Source organism: Fusarium solani, assembly GCF_023522795.1.
Source record: "Fusarium solani strain SB1 chromosome Unknown bctg00000006, whole genome shotgun sequence".
NCBI classification, from domain to species: Eukaryota; Fungi; Ascomycota; class Sordariomycetes; order Hypocreales; family Nectriaceae; genus Fusarium; species Fusarium solani.
In genome coordinates this window covers 1,625,221-1,645,833 of record NW_027072151.1, presented here as the reverse complement: position 1 = coordinate 1,645,833, position 20,613 = coordinate 1,625,221, and the positions used below count along the sequence as shown (strand labels likewise).

Below are 20,613 nucleotides of genomic sequence, written 5' to 3'. Positions count from 1 at the left end.
GGAACAATAACCTGGGCTGTCTCTTCAGCTGTAGGTATAACCACGCAACGCTACCTACCCTTTTCCTCGACCATGAGAGGATGAAGCATCATTCACCGCTCGCCCTGGATGCATGAGTCTGCGGCCGGTTGGAGCCCAGCTCCCGAATCGTTGTCGTCCGTCCATTGTCGGTGTCATTGATACACACCCGTGGTCCCCCCAACATGCCTATCTGATTGATGCAAACTCCAGCCGCTGGCGACCAGCCAGAGCATGGGTACATGGGTTCTCTCATCGTTGACAGGCCAGTCCATCTCAACCAGACATGGTAGCCACGAGAGCGAGCGCCGAAAAGGATGGGCTTGTAAGACCTGCAGTCCCCAACGCCAGACCCTTTCTGAGGGCTTCCGATGTGACTCGACCAGGTCTCAGGGATGTCTTGCTTCTTGATGGGATGGGTGCCCCTCATCGAGTGTCCATTATCATCATCCATCCATCTGTGTGTCCTTGACCCATGCATCGCGCCGCCAATCCAGCATCTACAAGTCCCATGTCCCCCCCAGCACTGACGGCCCTTCACCACCATCACCGGCGCCGCCGCCAGCGGACTGGACTGGTTGCAGCGATGATGGGCTGGATCTCGTACCGCTGCAGAATGGGCTGATGCCCACCCAGTACAAGGAATCGACAAGAGACAGAAAATTGTGGAATGTGGAATGTGGAATGCTGCTCCAATCCAAAGTCCGCGTCACCTGTCCCATCCCAGGTCACGGACGCCGCCAGCCATGAATGGGGATGAACGCTGGATGACTGGCTGGAGCGTGCGTGACCAGGTCAGGCTAGGCCAAGCGGATGGTCTCCAGAGCGTCCTTACTCGCCAGCCAAGGGCTCAAAGAGCCGCTCCGTCACGATCCTAGTGCTTGTTTAGAGAGCCACCACCAAGCGCTGCGTGCAGGTGGTAGAGTACGTACCTGCTGTAGTGCGCAACGGACCGGACGTGCCTAAATTGACACATGCCCCCATCGCCAATTGATCAGTAATAAATGATGTTTTGGACCTGGAAGATGGGGATGCCCTTTCGTGCAAAGGAGATCGAAGGATTCTGATCGGGGATCATGATTGTTTTCCTGACAATGGCTCCACCCACCAAGACTGGCCCCCGGGCGAGTACATGCGGCGTTTGTCTCCAAGGTTGTCTTGTCCAAGGTTGTCAATGCCTTCAAGATCCTGATCCATCCAGGTCAAATCACAGGCAAACAAACCTCCTCGACCATGCAGCGTTCTAGACGGAGGTTGTGCTCCCCAGCGTGCGTCCATTCGCGTGGATCATCCAGCCAGAATCCCGAGCGTAGGGCACTCAAGCCTTGTGCTCCCCTCCAGGACCTGGAGCTCGGGAAATGGTGTTGGTGGTGTTGGTAATACGTACTGTACCGCAAGTACGTAGAGTGAGCGAGGGGCTGTGGGTGGTGTCATCTCTGCAGACTGCATGTGCGCCTAAAGACCAAAGCAAAGTCGAGATCCAACATTCCCAGGTCCATCCTTTTCGCGCGTCGTTTTCTCAGTCGCAAAATTGAGCTGCCTGTCCGCGTCTGCACACGGTCAGGTACGTGCTGCCCGCGGGATCCTGGAGGATGGAAGCGAGACAAGCTGGTGAGATGAGGCCAGACGAGGCCAGACTGTCTGATGTGAGATGTGAGAGATGTTGTCTCGCAGCAGCAGCAACAACAACCCCTTCGCAGCAGGAGCTGGGATGAAACTTGATTCCCGCTGATACGACGGCCAAGGTAAGAAGTATGAAATGATACAGTATCCAGCATCTGGGCTGCAGGTCATGTTGGGGATGCTGTTCTTTCGGGCTTCATGCATCTGCTTGTGCGACGTGACCAAGGTAACCTTGGTTGGCGCTTATCCAATTGATTCAAATGTCAAACCAAGACATCGTCTGAAGCCGCGCCTTCTTAACGTGTCGCCTCCCGCATTCACATAGTCATTGTTACCAATGCGAAAATGCCATCCGTTGATTTGATCCAGGTCTCCCCTCCTGAGGTGCCTTCCCTGATCGCGATGCTGCCAGCCGCCCTTTCCTGGCAGTTGAGGCCAACAACTCCGGCCTTGCCTTCCAATACCTTCCTTGTTTCCAGTTCCTTCCACGCTCAGAATAGATTCAGGGGAGGGCCATCATCACGGAAGGAGAGAGAGACAACGACCGGTGAGTCGTGTCCCTGTCGTACTTGCCGGCATTCCCATGGATGGATGCTTTCCGGTTTCTCTTCCACCTCCATTGAATCCAGTCCAATCCAATCCGCCTCATCCTCCCTCACTCACATCCACAGTACAGGACAGTACAGCACAGCGCAGCTCTCCGGCAGCTTCTGTCCGTCCGTGTCCCAGCTTCTCTGTATACTCCCGTCCGTGCCGCGCTGGACAAACCACCAAAGTCCCAACCCATCGGGGACGAGTCGTCTCGAATCCGGACTCGACGCCTCCCTCCCTCACTCGATGACAAGCTTCGGCGCGCGTTCATCTTGACCCTCGATCCTCGACGCTCCACCCAGCGGCATCAGTAGCTCCGCAGCCCCTTTGCTTATTCGGCGACCTATTCTTTGTCCTCTTTTTCATATGCTGTCACGTTTGCTCGGTGCATGTCTTTGCTCATTTGCTCTCAGTGCTTCCTCGGCTTGCTCCTCGCATCAGCTGCTTCCCTCTTGACTCCAGCTCGAAACATCCATGTTCTCTCTGCTTGATATCTGATCTCTCCTCTCAGCGGATAAGCCATAATCAGTCAATGCCCCCGGTTCAACTGGTCCGTCCGGTGGGCCTCGATTGCCAAATCACAAGTGATAGGTCGCCTTTCGTCGATCCCATCCCCTTGCTCATAAGCAAAGACCGTCGGCGACTGCGACCCCGATTCGCTTTCAGCGAAGGAGAGAATGACCTATCAACACGAGGTGCCGGGCGGCAGTGATATTGTCTCCAGCCTGGCCTTGTCAGGTCTGGGCAGTATGGCCTGGGCCTCAAGACATGGATAGCTAAAGACAGGCTCAACAGCCTCGTCCCAGCGTCGTTGAGCGCTGTATCGAGTATCTTTCGACAACTTGGCCAGTGGCTTTATTCTCAGCTTCTTTGGCCCCCGATGGCACGAGCCTGGTTTCTCAATGCACTTTCATGCAGGTTTCCTCGACTCCATTCGACAGAGCGGCGAGGAAAGGTCACTTTATGTCAAGCGTATGTTCCATTGGGCGAATCTTGGCCAAGCAAAAACGTCGTTATGCGGCTCGCCATCAGGTCGTGTTTCATGGGTCCACCCGCCTCTATCCACACGACACGACACAGCTTCATGCAAGGTCATGACTTGGACACTTTACAGATTGGAGCGGCGACTCTTGGGTTCAGCTTGCCATCCACTCCCTGCCTGAGGCGAACACGCGCACAGATAATCACCAAAGCAATTCACAGGTTCTCTGAATAGCTACAGACCTGCCCAAAGGCGAACCAACCGAGTGGATGCCCCTGGCTGTGACTAAGCTCAACCAAGCTGTCCAGACGTCATTGTACACAGGGCCAATGCAATTGAATGCACTCCAGCTGCGAGGCGACATGCCTTGATTTTCCGGGGAAACGTGTGTGGCCGCGGTGTCAGAGCTGTCTGTTTGGGTGGATGCGTGGTGGGACGCTGACCGTGGTATTACTTGACCGGGCATGAGGAGATCCTGGAGACTCCCCACAACATCCCAAACCCCCAAACATTGATCTCTGGACTCGGGTTGATCCCCCACATCAGGAACCCCCATCGAAGATTTCAGCCTCAATCACGCCGAGGGAGGGTTGGAACTAACTAATCACCAGGGCGGATTGTGAGAAACCTGGGGCTTGCGGGGCTTCAATCGCGAGCTTAAGCAAACACTGTCGACATGAGCCAACAGCCATGCAGGCTCGACCATCACAACAACCCGTCTTGGCGAACAGGACTCGCCTCGAATCTCAGCAATGTGGCGCAAACTTGCGGAAGCCCACTCGCGGGTCGGTCTAGCAAACCGCCTTGCGAGGCGAGGCGAGACCCTGAACCCTTGTCAGGCAGTATCTACGTCAAGTCGTGGTACTCGAAAGCATGGAGTGACGAGGAAGAAGCACGTAGAACTCTTGACACCCGAGCACCCCAACGGCTGCGGCTGCTGCGATGTCTCTTGTTCCACCTCCCTGGGAAGAGATGGCACAGCGCCACCGACTTGACAAAAGCAATGCGAATGGTTGTCGAAGCGGCCACACGCTACTCGGCCCATAGAGGCTTAGACCTCTTTATGCATGATGTCCAACTGGACAATCTACTTTCTCTCTTCTCTCATTCTATCGGCTAGCTCCTTGGTCTCTCGGAACAAAGCAAATGTCGGGGTCTGCAGTTCGGTGTGCCCAATGTCCCAAGCCTACGGATGTCACCCAGCTCCGTCTTCTGGGTTTGACCATGTCGGGTTGAATGCAAGGCGACTATTCTGATTGCTGATCATCATTGCCACTGTCCCAGTCATGAAGCTCTTCATTGGGGGCTTGCTGTCATTGCCCAAATACCCAAGTTGGGGCGAGCACATGCTGATATGGCCAGTGTTGAGACGTCTCGGTCAACAGGACGGCTGAAGCTGTTTATTGGTTCTGCTCCTCTGGTGTACTAGCTCTCTCCAATCATTGTCGAGCGACGTTGCGGACAAGTGTTGGCGCAATGGGGTACGCGTTCAACTGCTTCTGCTTTTACTGCAGGGCTGGTAATGGCCGTGCTAACATGTCTAAGAGCCGGTATTCGTTGCCACCCAACCGCGCTCAGGTCCAGTACCTTGAGTCATGGCCAGGCGAGGGCTTTCACGGCAGCTTGTGTCAGATGCATTCCATTCCTTCGAGCGAGGCCGGGATTCACACAAGTCTCCCCGGAGATGCCTGTCGTCATCAACTTGAGGGAAATATTAGGGAAGACTTTCCTTGTGTGCCTGTTGAACCAGGTACGGTGTGGAGCATCCAAGCGCTCTGCACATCTGTACTCCGTACCGGTCATGGCTGCGAAGGGCCGGTGAGATAGGGACAGGCTTTAGGACTCGTCATTGCTTTGTTCCTCACCGCCTATACAAACTTTCGGGCGGGTGCCGGGGGTGTCCGGCGCGGTGCCGAAGGGTGGTGCATCCCCTCTGGCTGAGAATAGTTGGCAGCTCTCCCCGGGTGCCATCTCATCTCGCGGCGGCATAGGCTCATGTGACGGACCAGGACGCACCCGTGCTGCGCGGGGTGGAAGGGCATGTCGAGGGAGGATAACGGCAGAGTGTGCTATACGACAACAGGAAGGTCAACGGGGACGGTAAGAGTGCGGAACTTGCAAACGGTTCCAGCGACGGCTTCTTGAGTCGGTGTGAAAGAAAACGGCCGAGCAGGTGTCACTTCCGGGTATCCCAGCGGGCCGGGCCGTGAGTTGTAGCGTTGGACGGAGGTTCGCGACCAGCAATCAGGCTTGAACTCGAAACTTGAAGGATTGTTGGTGTGGCCCACATGGGTATGCTTGGTTTGAAGCGTCCGTCCGTCTGGACTCTTACGACAGTTGGGCTCGGCAATATTGGCCACAACAGGACGGTGGTTTGCCGAGGTTGTGAGCAGAGAAGTCAGCCCGGTGACCATGTTGTGTTACCACAATGCGCCGAGAATTGATGGAGCGGACGGCTGTGGATGCCTCCGGATGGCATCCGTGGCTGTACTCGTTGGTCGAGGTTAGTTGTGACTTGAAGCTAATGCGATAGCCAAGTCAGGAAACCGGGAGGCAATCCCGATGGTCAGGTAGGCGGCGCCCGCGCAATATTCCTCCGATGACATGTCATGGCAGCGAATTCCAAGGACGGATGGCAGACTACAGAGTCAAGTCGCATCGGATTGTAGGGTAAGAGGGTCAGCAGGGGTGAGGGCATCTCGTGGTGGCCATCCATCTCGAGTTGAGCCGTCGTGTCACTAAGCTCTGGTGCTCCGGGTAACCCGGGACGAGCTAGAAGCGGGCTGCATTCAAGCGGCTCTCTTAGCTTCGTCCGGTCTCGAGTTTGTCTCGAGTGGACATGACAAGTTGGCGATCCATGTGGTTGACATGTACCTGGTATGCTTCAGGACCGCCGCAGGCTGACACTGTTTGATTACAAGGCGGATCATGAAACTCATGATACATCTTTGGTCAGGCAAAGGCCAGCTGATACACAGAGTCCGAGATACTCAGTTCCGCAAGAGCAGACTGCATTGGAGTACATGGCTATCGTCGCATCGAGACACATAACGGTGCCGAGGACTTACAACTCCAGGGCGAGCGGACCCGTGCATCTAAGCTTGCAGCAACAACGTGGAGGCGATCCCAACAGTCGCAGCAAAGAATTTGTAGACGCGACACTGCACGGGGGTCATTGCATCAACGAAGGAAGTACGGACAAGGTTATGGCTCGTCAAGACACCGTCCGTTCACACGAGCTTCATGCACCATGTCCATGGCAGAGCAGCATCAAATACCGCCGGGCCGCGGCGAAGAAACAACGGGACATATCAAAGACGATCCACTCTACAGGTTGTCGGGGCTCGAGCTTCCGGCTCATGGTTCGGGGCTGAATATTGAATGCCAGGCTCGGGTATCAGACCCCTTGAAATGGCGCATCGTGAGACCACTGGCGACAATAACCAAGCGGCAGCGGCGGGAGTTGGAAATTTGTCTCACCCGAGAGTGGCCACAGCTTTATACTGGGCAGTATGCAGTGCAGGATAGAACGCATGACGTATATGCCGGACGGGCTCCAGCACGTTGTTGCGGGAGGCTACATACATACCTAGAGCAGAACTCACTCAACTTGTTCTCTCGACGACCCGCCAACGAGACAACAACTTGCAAACCTTGTGGGAGCTGGGCCAAGGGAACGGAACGAAGGATCAAGTTGGTTATCTTTGGTGCGTCCCAAGGCTGGCAAAGAGTCAGATTTGGCATCGCTGCAGACCCGCATCGCGCGGGAACCACGGGCTGGGCGAAGAAGAATAGCTGACCATGTTGTCGGTCAAGAACATTTCCAATTACCTACCTACACGAGGCATCCATTGGCATGGCAAGGCATGGCATGGGAGGGTCGAGATAAGAAACAGCCTAACAAGCTTGGTCAATTCAGGCGGCGGCTCGTCTGGCTGAGGAGCCGGACAGACAGTCACAGAAAAGCCAGGGCGCAACCCAATGCAGGTTATTCTCCGAGGCTGGGTCACTTGAGTGAGGATTAAGATGCAAGGGAGTTGGGCTGCGGGCGAGACAAGACAAAGCGCGTCCACGGACAGACAGCCAAGGGATGAGATGAGGGCATCCCAAGAGGTTGCCATGGATGGTGTACGGACTCTTGGTCAGCTGGACTGGGATTAAAGGGCCGGGTGATGTGGCATTGAATGGATGTCCGGGCATTGTATTGGTGAGGTTGGGAGGGCTGAAAGGTGCGGGTGCGGGTTGCAGACGCAGGAAGGCCTATTGAAAGTTTATTCAGTTGTCAACAGACGGGACGAAACAGGACATGGTTAGCGAGATTAAGCAGAGCTGGCTCTTGATGCCCAATTTATGATGTAAATCAATGAACTGGGGGCGAAAAGGCTGGCTGTATCCGCGTCCAACCACGGATAGCAGCGTGTGAGCAAATCGCCAAGCGAGACGAACTCGGCCGGGGGAGAGTAAGAAAAAAAAGCAAACACGGTGAGTTTGGCGACGGATCTAGTTCGGGAGCTGACTAGCTTGGATTGATTTTGTCTGATGGGTTGTGTTTATCTCTGATTATTCAAAAAACCTCATTTTCTTGAACGGCCGTGTAAGTGCGTCTACATACATACGGGACCTCAGCTCTGTGTGTCCATCAATGGATCCATCCATGTACCTTGTATCCATCCTGTCCCATTCCCGACGGGACTTATCTTATCGCTGTGCATGAAGCGCGACGGAAGCGCCGCCGTCATCGGGAAAGGGTCAGGCCTCCACATTCTAACCCCTCCCAGCCAATCCCCATCCTCCTCATTCCATTTTTGGGGTGTATTTCATAAGCTGCCAGGTACAGTACGTACTTTGCACTGCCACAATTCCCAAGGACCCTCCCCAAACCCCGATTTCTCTCAGCCTTGCGCAACCTGGAAAACCTTCCCTCACAGCCTCGCCCACGACCACCAACCACCTTTTCTTCGAGGGGAAAACGCGACGACCCAGCATTTTCTTCTTCCCCTTTCCCAATTCTTGCCGCCCCTTGTGACGATCTCTTTCCTCCCCCGCACGGCACTAGACAGGGGTAAGCTGGGCGCATTCTATGGTGCTCGAGCTTGTGACGTCTTGAGTTGACTGAACTGTTCCCGACGTGCGAGAGCAGACGAAACTTTGTCGGTTATCGGGCACGGCCGAACAAAGAGCGCCGCGGCATCCTTTCTTTTTTGTAAAGAATAACAGCCGTCTCTTCTGTCTCATTGGTCGTCGACACATCATTGTTGGATAGCAGAAGACGATTGAAACATCTCTCTACACCGTCAACACCCCCGTCATCATCGCCATCACAATGTCCAACAAGGCCCCCTCCACACCCGTCAAGGTGCCATCAAGCGCAGCCAACTACACCGCCGCGACCCTGGACCCTGATCTGCGCTCTCAGATCAACTCGGTCCTCCTCCACGACGGACACGTTCCCGAGTATGTTGCTCCCCTCTTCGCATTGACCTCGCAGGCAGACGTCGTGAAGTCCAGGCTAACACACTCTAACCTCAGGATCCAAGAAGCCCTCCTTCACGCCCTCAACTCCGACTCGGCCAACTGGCCCACCACCATCCAATCCCACGCCCTAGCCCTCCTCCGCTCCGGCGAGGTAACCACCTTCCCCGCCCTCATCCGCCGCGTCCTCGACGACGTCCGCCACGACTCGGCCCTCAACCCCGTCTCGTCGAGCACCAACGGAAAGCCCGCCACCAACGGCGATGCCGCAAAGGCCAACGGCTCTTCTACCGAGTCAAAGACAACCCCGAGCCTCGCCATACCAGAGTCGGTCGTGGACGAGGCCCTGCGCGTCACGAGGGAGCACCTAGAGGCCATCTGCGACATCGAGGACGACGAGGCTGCCTAGACGGCGCTGACTCGGGAGCGGATCGAGCAAGAGAGAAACAAGGCGAGAAACCCGGCCATCCAGCACCACCGCACGAGCGCCTAGCAGTCGAAGAACGGGTATTCGTCGAAATGACCCCTTCGAGCGATGAAAACGTGCTGCAAAATCATAAAACACACATACATAGTTTCACCTTTTCAGAGGCCAGGCAGGCCCAAGGATGTGACAGACTCAATGGCGAGAAAGGGAAGGGAGGGCATAAGGACCATGATCGATACCAACACAGAAAACATGAGTACCAAGTTCATGTATGAGATAAATGAATAGACTTGTTTTTGATATCAGTACCCTGTCAATGTTTATCAAACAACCTAGCTGGCGTGCATGTCATGATCCCATGTTGCCATTCAAGACGTGGTACTTCTCCTCAACGCCAGGTCATGGGTACAGTCACTCGAGTTACCGTCATCATCCCTAGTCAGTCAAGCAGAATGTCAACCACACTGTCAACGATACACAAATAGGCAAACAATCATATTCATCAAAAGGGAATCAATTTCATCATCTATCAAGTGCAAAACAATTGTGCTTCAATGAGCAACTTCCTCCTATTGGGCCATCACGGCGACACCGACAGCGACGCACAAGGGCTACCAAAGTCAAGTTGCCATTCTTCTCGCATCTACCTTTCTACCAACTCCCAGCCCAATATCGGCTGCGACATAGTGTATGGATGGAATCCGTCCCACTGGCTGCTCACAACCAACGCAGAGATGTACGAGAGAAAATATTAGAATACAAAGGACCCATGTCCACAGAGCCGTTGCCGTCCTTAGTCGTAGAGATCATCATCATTGCCAGCGTCACCGAACGAGTTGCCACCGTCGGCGCCAGCAGCCTCGGCGCCAGCCTCGGGGAACTTGAAGAAGGCACCGGGGCCAGCGTTCTTCATCTGCTGGGCGAAAGCCTCGTAGCGGCGGATCTCAACGTCCGACACGGATCGTCGGGCCATCTGCATAGCCTCCTCGAAGTGAGCCTTGGTCAGCTCAGGCACGGGGTCCTCGGCATCCTCATCAGTGTCCATCTCATCACCAGCCGCCTCGCGAGCCTTTTGGCGCTCGATATCAGCGGTGATGGACTCCTTGATGGCAATCTTGACAGCACGCTGGGTGATGAAGCCAAGATCAGCACCCGAGAAGCCGTGGGTCTTGGAGGCGATGTAGCCAAAGTCGATGTCAGCAGCAATGGGGGTCTTGCGGAGCTGAGCCTTGATGATGCTGAGACGGCCAGGCTCATCGGGCAGGGGCACGTAGATGAGCGAGTCGAGACGACCAGGTCGGCAAAGAGCAGGGTCGAGCTGCTCAGGTCGGTTGGTAGCACCAATAACGAATACGTTCTTCTTGGAGGTCATGCCGTCCATTTCTATTTCGGGTTAGCAGTTGAAGCTGGCACCATCAGAAACAATTACTTACCAGTCAGGAGCTGGTTGACGACACGGTCAGAGGCACCGCCGGCATCGCCCATAGAGCCACCACGAGCCTTGGCAATAGAGTCGAGCTCGTCCAGGAAGACAACGCAAGGAGCGGCAGCACGGGCCTTGTCGAAGATGTCTCGGATGTTGCTCTCGGACTCACCGAACCACATGCTGAGCAGCTCAGGTCCCTTGACGGAGATGAAGTTGGCGGCACACTCGTTGGCGACAGCTTTGGCCAACATAGTTTTACCAGTACCAGGGGGACCGTAGAACAGCACACCTCGGGAAGGAGACATGCCGAACTTGAGGAACTTCTCGGGGTGGTCCACAGGGTACTGGACGTTCTCCTTGAGGTCCTGCTTGACCTCCTCGAGACCACCAATGTCCTCCCAGCGAACGTTGGGAACCTCGACAACGGCAACCTCGCGGAGCGCGGAGGGGTTGGAGACGCCAAGAGCGAAGCGGAAGTTCTCCATGGTGACACCGAGAGAGTCGAGGACCTCAGCATCGATGGTGTCCTCATCGAGATCAATGAGATCCATCTTCTCACGAATCTGCTGCATGGCAGCCTCAGAGCACAGGGCAGCAACATCGGAACCGACATAACCGTGGGTCTCAGCGGCAATCTGCTCCAGGTCGACGTCGTCGCCGAGCTTCATGTTCTTGGTGTGGATCTGGAGGATCTCGAGACGGCCAGTGGGGTCGGGGATACCAATGTCGACCTCGCGATCGAAACGGCCGAAACGTCGGAGGGCGGGATCAATCGAGTTGGGTCGGTTGGTAGCGGCCATGACGACAACGTTGGAGCGGGCCTTCATGCCGTCCATGAGGGTGAGGAGCTGAGAGACAACTCGTCGCTCGACCTCACCGTTGGTCTTCTCACGCTTGGGGGCGATCGAATCGATCTCGTCGATGAAGATGATGGCGGGAGAGTTCTTCTCGGCCTCCTCGAAAGCCTTTCGCAGGTTGGACTCGGACTCACCGGCCATCTTGGACATGATCTCGGGACCGTTGATCAGGAAGAAGAAGGCACCGGTCTCGTTTGCGACGGCTCGGGCCATGAGCGTCTTACCGGTACCGGGAGGTCCGTACAGCAAGACACCTCGGGGAGGCTTGATACCGATGGACTTGAAAAGCTGGGGGTGTCGGAGAGGAAGCTCGACCATTTCTCGGATCTGGGCCATCTGCTTTCGGCATCCACCAATGTCATCGTAGCCAACCTCGTTGAGGTTGTTCTCCTCCTCATCTCGCTGAATAGGCTCGCCCTCGCAGTGAATGACGGTATCTTGTGCCACGATACCGTACTCTGGGGGATCGACCTCGACAACCTTGAATTCGACTTGTCTCATACCACCACGGACGATAAAGAGGTCTCCTTGTCGGACAGGGCGGTATGCTTCTCGGAAGTAGGGGGCGAGGAAAACATCGAAGAGAGAACCGGTGATACCCTCGACGGTATCAGCGATGGGGAGGACAGCAATTCGCTTAGCCTACAGAGTTGTTAGCAACATGTCAATGTGCCCTTGATGAGGGGGAACTGACGTATTTGATATCGGGGCAAGGGTGGATGGTGATCATGTCACCGTGCTTGACCCGCAGGTTATGGCGCACGACTCGGTTGATGCGAGCGCTGCCATCATCGAGCTCATCATCGGCGAGGACAATGAGGACGGTGTCCTTTCGCTTCTTGCCTCGGACAAGAACGGTGTCACCTCGGAAGAGCTGGAGCGAGTCCATGGTGGCCTCGGAGAGGGCAATGATGCTGTTGTCATCGTTGACGGCATCGGTGACCCTAGATCATGTCAGTCATTGCGTGCGCACCCGCGAGTGCCCGTCACCTACATCAGCTGGTTGGGCTTCTTCTTCTTCTTGAGGATCGCGGTCGCGGTGTCATCTTCCTAGTAACGGTCAGCTATCTGTGCGGGGTGTCGACAAGATCAAGTGGTACGAACGTGCTTGATCTCCGCGCCGGAGGGATCGCTGTCGCCAGTTAGCTATTGCTCCTGCTCGCCTCATGGCAGGCGCCATGGCTTGATGAGGTGGTGAGTAAAGACGTACGTCAAGTTGACCTTCTTGTGGTGGTGCTCGTCAGGCTGGGGAGCCATGATGATTGTCTGGATGCTTCAGGTGAAGCTGCTGCTGGCTCGCTTGATGACGAGAGGAGGGGAAGCTGGAAGTGTTGTGGAGAAAGCCAGTCGATGGCTGTTGCTTCAGAGACGGAGAGGTGAGGGGGGAAGATATGGAAGTGGAGGAGGGAGGAAGGGAAGAGTGGGAGGTTGATGTTGAGAAGTTAGTTGTGAGTTGTAGGAAGAAAAGTCGTTTTGAGGTTTGAGGCCAGAGGCAACGAAGGTTCGAGCTGTTCAAAGGCCACAGGGCACCTTCCTTCGGGACCGGAACCGCAAGCAGCGCAGCCAGCAGCACGTCGACCTGACAGCGATTCACTGGCCGACCGTGGAGCTGTGGGCCAATGATATCACCGAACGCCCTGATTCGGGGCGGAACAATGTTTGTGCAGATGACAGAAACAGCTTAGCCCAGCCGTGGGATGGTGGGGCGCCCCAGGCTGGCACTATGATGCAGCGAGCATGGGCACGGGCGCGAGGCGGTAGGTAGCAACAGGCACACTCAGAGTGACGACTACAGTACTGACCTACAATCGCCGCGTGCAAGACAAAGCATGTAGAAGCCCGAAGAAGCTTCTATTTACACTAACAATTACTTTTCTGTACTGTCTCAGCATCACCAATCTCACTTTCCGGGTTCTCGTAGCAGCCACAATCGTGCAGAATCTCGGTGCTCTGCTTGGCCACTTTCTGTCACCACCACCTTGTTAGACAGACCGCCACGCATAGAGTTCCTGCATTCAGTTGCTTTGCTTTTCGCCCCAGCTGGACGGAGGTCAAGGCAAGGCATGGCACGGCGGATCAAAGGCAGGCAGGCAGCTAGGGCCGCGCAAACAATCGCGCCCGCCTCCACCGACACTCGCTCGCTGGCTTGCCCGGCTGCGTCTTTCGGCCAGCTGCGTGCTTGTTGGCCGTGCTTGTTGGCGCCCTCTTAGCGCTCGTTCCATTGTGAGACTGAGACCACCTGCACCCGCGCTCACCTTGGACGGTGAGGATCGTCTGAGATCCAGTGCAAGATGGAGCAGGCTGTAAATCCGGGGCTCGTCTCTTTTCCGTGACAAGTTGAGTCCGCCACGATGGATGCTTTTCTTTTGCCTCTACCATTCTCATCAACAGGCAGCAATTCATATTTGGCCGAGTCCCGCCTCAATTGCCACTTTTCATGGAAACATCCAGCAAACTCTGTAATATCGAATTACAAACATGATGGCTTTGTGCATCTCGTCCCGTCAAGGGTCTCGGCAAAGTAGCGACATGGGTGTCACTTTGATGCCCGCCCGGACCACCGATATTGCACAAGCACATTGCTCAAGGCGGCACATAACACACGGGTATGGATATCCCAGTCGCATAATGAGTAGGTGGTTTAAGCATGGAGTCGAGTCTTCCTCTCGTCCGTAGAGTTGGCTTCCTGTATTGCTGCATGTCTGTCTATCAGTGGCCATATTCTCTACTAACCCAACGAGTCAGTGTTGCCAGGCTAATGCCCTCAGTCAAACGTCTTGACTCGTCGGGTTGCATATGGCGGCAACAGAGGTAGGTCCTTCAGCTTGGAGGCAAAAAGCCTTGAACTTCCGATGCAGGTCCATGACAGCAGGTCGGGTCGTTGTCATGACACGACATCTTGTCGGCCATCCGCCGTTCTATGCATCGTGGCATGGGTATCATGATGGCTTGAGCTCCTAATGTGCGCACGACCTATCTTCAGACAGCTGATAAAGACGCGCCGAGAGCATCCTTAACACTGACTTTTATGAACAGAGGGGCCAGGCGCTTGCAATATGGAGCATCACGGTGACTCTGAGCTTCTCAAGCAGCACACATGGTGACGGAGGTGATGGCAGCTCAGTCGCGCGATAGTACGGCCTTGACCTTCAGCAGGAAACGGCCCTCCCTCACTCGTCCTTCTCAAACGTATCGTTGAGATACGTCACGAACGTCTCCCTCAACCTCGCCGCCCTCATGTCCCCCACAGCTTCCAGCCCAATGCCCCCTCTGTTCAACCCCATGAATGCCCTCCTCAGCCTCTGCAGTTGTGGTAGGCCAACCTTCTTCCCTGCTGGTAGTAGTACGGTAAGTTCGCCTGAGCCTGATGGTATCCGTACTTCGTCAACGTCGTCGCCCTCGCGCTGTGCCTCGACGATGCGCTTCACGATGTCCGACGTCTCGCGGTCCAGGACGTAGAGGTAGTCGCCGCTGGCCTCACGACCACGCTGGACCGTGGCCTGGTTTGGTCGGACGACCTTGCGCGCCTCACCTGCGATAGCATCCCAGAGGTCGGAAAAGACTTTTGTGGTTTGCGGCTCGTCGTCTTCCCAGATAAGTGTGAAGAGGGGGCTGTCCCAGCGGGTCATGGGGTTAGGCTCTTCGTATCGAAAGACGAGGTTGTCCCAGTTGCTCGGTTCGTATGGCTCTGCGGTGTCGACATCGGGGGAATCAGTAGTCGCGGCCTCGGTCTCATCCGCGCTCTTGTTGCCCGCGATTTCTCTTAGTCGTAGCCTCTCCTCGTTGACTCCCCTCGCCCTGTCCACCCCACATCCAATCTGCAATATACAACTTGGGGTGCGGACTGCCTTGGCCTCACAGTGCAGTTGGTATCGCCAGCCCTTGATATAGTTGAGTCCGTCGAGGATCACGATGTCCTTGTCGCTGAGGACGCGCTTCACGGCGCCGTATAACGCAGCCCGAGCATCTTTCTCGGAGGCATTCGCGGAGCGAGTATGTGCGGGGAGTTTCTCTGGTGATAGGTCGTAGACGGTGCGGGATATGGAAAGGGTCTCGTCGGATATGAGGTGTAGACGGTACTTGGAGTCGGCAATGCGCTTCTCGAGGTAGTCGTAGAGCTGCTTTGATCTTGTGGACTTGCCCGAAGTGGGCAGTCCAGATACAATGACGAGCTGGTGGGAATTGTCAGCGAAGAGGTATTACCTAGAGCAGACGATGGTGCGAGATGGAGAAGGCATACGGGCATCGCCTCAGACAGATGACGCGGCTTGATAGGACTAATTCAGCCGAAATGATTGAGCATGGGTCTTGGCCCGGGTATTCGTCGATGTGAGGCCTCTCGTTGCGAAGCGAATGCGAATGTTGGTGGGGTTGGAGTTGTCGATGGACAATTTTCCGACGGACCAACGTCACTGTGGTTCAGTCAAAGTGGCCCACTCTAGGCACAAAGTGCTATGTACGAATATTATCAACTTGTCGATATCATTACACATCGATCGAATATTCAGAACTACAATATTATTTTATTATTTTTTCGTCGTTGAGCAATATCTTGATATTTACTGGTTGTTGACTGTGTTTGATCTTAACTACCCTACTGCTCCTGGTCGATTTGACGTGCCCATGATACCTATGGATAGAGTCAACCACAAGAATTAGCTTCCAATTAACGATTATCGAATCAAGCAAAGATTATCATCGATATCCGATCTACATGAAACAAAGCAACTGAACCAACACTCTAAAACTCTTATTCGTCGAGTACCAGTCCTCCACCTTTCCCGATGGGGGATCCGATTCGAAATCTTCAAGCGAAAAAGCGCCCAACGTGCCGTTACCCGACCAAATCTCACCTCTTGCAGCTTCAACCACACAAGATCATGGCCGTGGTTCGGCCCCGAAGACCACGGATACCGGCACTCGCACGGGGGGCAGCCCTACAGCTTCGACCCATGCAGGACGGGGAGCAAAGCCCCCGCTAAACCGGACTTGGCATTTCATTCGATTGCTGCTGCTCAGCCTCTGCAAGCTTGGTATTTCCTATCTCCAACGGGAGGTTGTGATTGAATGGATCGTCTATCACCCAATGGATGCGGTATTTGGTGGTGGAGAAGGGTCTGAGGCGATGCTGGGATGCCTTGAATGAGCATGCAACAGATTGAGGTTGAAAGTGTATAAAGATGGCTTGGTCCATGGCTTGGGATGGGATATCATATGCAGCCAAGACCAAGACAGCAACAAACTCATTGCTTCTATCTCTTCATCAACTGAACCTTCAAAGACCAACTGTCTAAACACTACATAAACCAACAAGGCACACTAGCACAATATCATATACGCCTCCAGTTCGCAACTTCAACGCCCCAAACCTCAACCGCCATCATGACCCGCCCTCTCAACGACTACGACAACATCGCCATTGCTGAGATTGTCATCTACGCATTCATCTTCATTGGTGCTCTCGTTCTCTGCAAGAACCATGGCTTTGGTCGTAACGCCGGCTGGTTCTATCTCGTCATCCTCTCCCTCGCCCGTCTCATAGGATCTTCTCTTATCCTCGCCACGGTCAACGACCCCAGCAACACGGGCCTCTACATTGGCTGGCTCACTCTCAACGGCATCGGTCTTGGTCCTCTGATCCTTACACTATTGGGTCTCCTGAGCCGCTCTTTCGACTCGATGAACCGCAAGGGCCATGTCGTTGTGAAGCCAATCCACCAGCGCGCCATCCAGTTGCTGATGCTGGTTGCCATCATCCTCCTCGCTGTTGGTGGCTCTAACTCCAGCTACACCCTTAACGCCGGAGCGCCTAAGATCCAGTACAGCACCGAGAGCAAGGTCGGCGTTGTCCTCATGATCGTCGTCATGGTCCTCCTTGTGCTTCAGACCGTGCTCGCCTTCCGAAACCAGGGCTACATCTCCCAGGGCGAGCACCGCCTCCTGATTGCCATTACTGCATCTCTACCATTTGTCATTGTTCGCCTCGCTTATACCTGCCTTCTCATCCTGGGTGGCCACAAGCAGACAGTCTGGACATACCTTGGTGCCGGTGTCATCATGGAGATCATGGTTGCTATCATTTGTGAGGCTGTTGGCTTCACTCTCGACAAGGTACCTGAGCCGGCCAAGTACGATGAGGTTCCCATGAAGCCTCGTGGTTCAACTGGCTCTGCCCAGAGGGTATAAACATGATCTGATGGAGGATGGATATATGGCCATTACTTGGCCCCTTATGATATACGACTGTGGTTGTGAAGCATTGTGTTTCAGAGTGCGATGTTTACAGGACTTGTGATATAGATGTAAAAAATACTTGTGTTGAAATAGAGTGCAAACCAATGTTTGCTTGGTATCTTGAATACATGAATGCTTAACTATCCGTCGTCTCATCTCATGCCTCTGTCTATAGTCCTCTATGCTTTTCCAGATGGCTGGCCATACGCCATGCCTTACATGTACAAGATCATATTAGACATTCCCAACGTAACGTTGGAGCCCCTAGAATATTGACATATTCAACAAGCTCAAACAAGTCGTCCACAATGGACAGCTCGTAGGAGCATCCCCAACTCCTCACATAACCACACAGCAGTGCTTCTCCAGCTTCTGCAGGAGCCACGGCAGCTGCTTCTCGACAAACTGCCCAACCTCGTCGTTCTCCTGCTGCTGAGGCTGGTGATGATGCTGCTGCTGCTGGTGACCACCGTGATGCCCAGAGTAGCCACCCCCATGGCTAGGGGGCAGCGGCTCACCGCCCTGGAGGTTGATGATGATGCGGCCGACATTGTCCTCGTCGGTGCGGTACTGCAGGCCGAGCTCCTGGCACAGCTCCTCGACCTTGGGCTTGATGCGCTGGACGCCGCCGCTCGAGTGGTTGCCCTTGCCGACGATGGCGATCAGGTGCGTCTGGCCGTTGGCCTGGTCGGCGCGGATGCGGTCCTCGAGGATGCGCTCGGCCTCCTCGACGAACTGGCCGTGCAGGTCGATCGCGTCGGGCTCGACGCGCCCGTCGGCGTTGTTCTCGCGGAAGATGAAGTCGGAGGCTTGCTGGTTGTAGTCGTCCATGCGGGCGGCGTGCGCCTTACCCTCGTTGGAGAGCTCCTTTGCGGCGGCGCCATCGCCGTCTTCATAGGCCTGGCGGGACTGGACAAGAGGGTCAGCTCAGCTTAAGCAAGGGTAAGGTAGGGTAGTAGTGCTAAATGCGCATCGCATCGCGGCGCATCGCGGGGATGGAGATGGGGACTCACGCGGGCGAAGCAGTCGTTGCGCTTCTCAGCCTCGGCTCGCGCCAGGTCTCTCAGGCGATCGTACTCTTGCTCAATGTCATCGTCATCGTGGGCAAAGGCTGCACGAGTTAGTCAGGTCCCAGGGTCAGCCTCTAGCCCTCAGCTCATCTCAGATGAAGCTCTGCTACACCGCGACGCCCTCTCATTCCGGCGCAAAACGCATTGACGTACCGCGACCGCCCAGCCGGTGCATGGGAATAGACATGATGGGAGTAAATGAATTGCCGGCTTTATTATGGGCTCCTTCGTTCCAGTTCAGCTCCCGGTAGCGTCCTAGACGTCTCCGTCACCCTATCAGATCAAGAAAATAAACAATGCTTTGGGTTGGGGTTTCGAGATCCAAGGTGGACAGAAATGCGGTGGTGGCGCCGCCAAGATAGCGCCAAGATGGGCGTAGACTTGGGGGATTCCAGTTGGATACCGTCCCTAATGAGGCCCAGTAATAAAAGAGCACAGGGGGGGCCTCCGGGCGTTTCTGGCGGCCCGCGCCTCGGCTTGCACTGCCGCAGCATTTTCCATCGTTGTTGGTGGGAGCATCCATCTTGTGAGGTGGCAGTAGGTGACAACATCCATCCATTACAGACAATTAATTAAATGACAACTCCAATATTTTGGGATAGCAGCTCGCCGCTATAGACGCCAAAGCACGGGAGGGAACATATTAGCTGGATCTCATAAATCTATCCATCTCGATCTGAATCTGACCCGAGCTACTGGATATGTAACCTCGTCCAGTCTGCAACTGATTCAGTTCAAAGTCAACTACACTCAACTACTACGTTGGTCAGTATTCTTCATTCCTTATAGTTGTTTCGAATAGTGCCAAGCTACTACAGAAGCATCCATGAAAAGACGGTTGACAACCAACTGCCAACCCGTCTCTTGGCAGAGTCTTTCCACGACGCCTGAAACAGCTGAACAAAGACATGGACAACAGCCCAATTCTTCGACCATCCTGAAGAAACCACTGCCACCAACCTCCAGGCATCCCATGTCTCGAAAACTCTAAAGCCTCGCGGCCGGCAAACATGCAAGCCAGCCCTCAAGCCACCCGAACCCAGGCCAGGTCACCGGAGCGAGGCACCCCGCAGAGGATCCAAACTCAAAAGGAGAATTCGGTTCATGCCTATGCCGTGGGAGGCAGGTGGCAGATCGGTACTTGGTTGATAGCAAATCGAGCCTCCTTCAGCCTCCATTCCTAAACTGCGGAATTCGACCCGCACGCCACCTACTATGTAGCAGAAAGACGCCTTGACCATGACCGGCGCTTGTCTGATGGCTCTGATGCTGCTGATGCTGCTACTGCAGCTTGCCCACCCCCGGGCATAACCTGATCGGCAGCAGCCCTTCTTTAAGACTTGCTTTTGCCGGGTATTTCGAGCTGGCAATCTCAACTTCAAGTGGAGTGGCTTGCAGAGAGCCAGCCACTTGGTAGATCCTATGGCTGTCAGTAACCAATGTCAATATCCCTCCCGTGTCAGATACTGGTAGGGTCCCTGCCACACAGCAGCTCTGGGCTTGGTCTCATGTTCGCTCTCTCCACGAGCTGAGTCGTGGCTGGGCCTGGAACAAGGCTCACTCTTGTCTCTATTCCATGCCCAGAAACCTCGTGCGATGGCTCAACTGCCTCAGCCGCTCTGGCTTTGGATCGGAGTTAAACAAGGTTTCCCCAAGCAACTGGCTAAACCGAATCACGACCCGAGGAAGCTTGCTAGACATGCCGGGACGACGACAATTTCAATGCCGTTGAACCTTGCCCTTGGCATGTTGGATGATTCGCCAGTCTGCCTTGATTCACAGCTCGGTTCAGACACCCCCGAGGCAAGAGGTTTGTCGACTTGAAACACCCCTTCAGGCAAGGTGCGAGCCATCTCGTCGGGGATACCGAAAGTATGTCAAACACCCCGGATCAAAATCCGGAGTAAGATGTA

The 20,613-nt window shown here is 54.9% G+C and overlaps 6 protein-coding genes across 6 annotated transcripts; 2 read left to right on the top strand and 4 right to left on the bottom strand.

The window, feature by feature from the left end:
- Window positions 1-5,283: 5,283 nt before the first annotated feature.
- Window positions 5,284-5,628, bottom strand: MRS44_010239 (uncharacterized protein; the record flags this gene model as incomplete). Its single annotated transcript, XM_065620046.1, has 1 exon — window positions 5,284-5,628. The coding sequence occupies one exon, from the start codon at window positions 5,626-5,628 to the stop codon at window positions 5,284-5,286; it is 345 nt and encodes a 114-aa protein (XP_065476235.1).
- Window positions 5,629-8,537: 2,909 nt separating this feature from the next.
- On the top strand, window positions 8,538-9,095 carry MRS44_010238 (uncharacterized protein; the record flags this gene model as incomplete). The annotated part of the gene is made up of 1 exon (XM_065620045.1): window positions 8,538-9,095. The coding sequence occupies one exon, from the start codon at window positions 8,538-8,540 to the stop codon at window positions 9,093-9,095; it is 558 nt and encodes a 185-aa protein (XP_065476234.1).
- Window positions 9,096-9,906: 811 nt separating this feature from the next.
- MRS44_010237 (uncharacterized protein) lies at window positions 9,907-12,653 on the bottom strand (the record flags this gene model as incomplete). Its single annotated transcript, XM_046276486.2, has 6 exons — window positions 9,907-10,496; window positions 10,547-12,038; window positions 12,091-12,340; window positions 12,391-12,446; window positions 12,501-12,528; window positions 12,607-12,653. The coding sequence occupies 6 exons, from the start codon at window positions 12,651-12,653 to the stop codon at window positions 9,907-9,909; spliced, it is 2,463 nt and encodes an 820-aa protein (XP_046131321.1).
- Window positions 12,654-14,566: 1,913 nt separating this feature from the next.
- MRS44_010236 (uncharacterized protein) lies at window positions 14,567-15,642 on the bottom strand (the record flags this gene model as incomplete). Its single annotated transcript, XM_046269918.2, has 2 exons — window positions 14,567-15,568; window positions 15,637-15,642. The coding sequence occupies 2 exons, from the start codon at window positions 15,640-15,642 to the stop codon at window positions 14,567-14,569; spliced, it is 1,008 nt and encodes a 335-aa protein (XP_046131322.1).
- Window positions 15,643-16,778: 1,136 nt separating this feature from the next.
- On the top strand, window positions 16,779-17,582 carry MRS44_010235 (uncharacterized protein; the record flags this gene model as incomplete). Its single annotated transcript, XM_046269919.2, has 1 exon — window positions 16,779-17,582. One exon carries the CDS (start codon window positions 16,779-16,781, stop codon window positions 17,580-17,582), a length of 804 nt encoding a protein of 267 aa, XP_046131323.1.
- Window positions 17,583-17,969: 387 nt separating this feature from the next.
- On the bottom strand, window positions 17,970-18,887 carry MRS44_010234 (uncharacterized protein; the record flags this gene model as incomplete). Its single annotated transcript, XM_046276487.2, has 3 exons — window positions 17,970-18,539; window positions 18,644-18,741; window positions 18,854-18,887. The coding sequence occupies 3 exons, from the start codon at window positions 18,885-18,887 to the stop codon at window positions 17,970-17,972; spliced, it is 702 nt and encodes a 233-aa protein (XP_046131324.1).
- Between the last annotated feature and the right edge of the window lie 1,726 nt (window positions 18,888-20,613).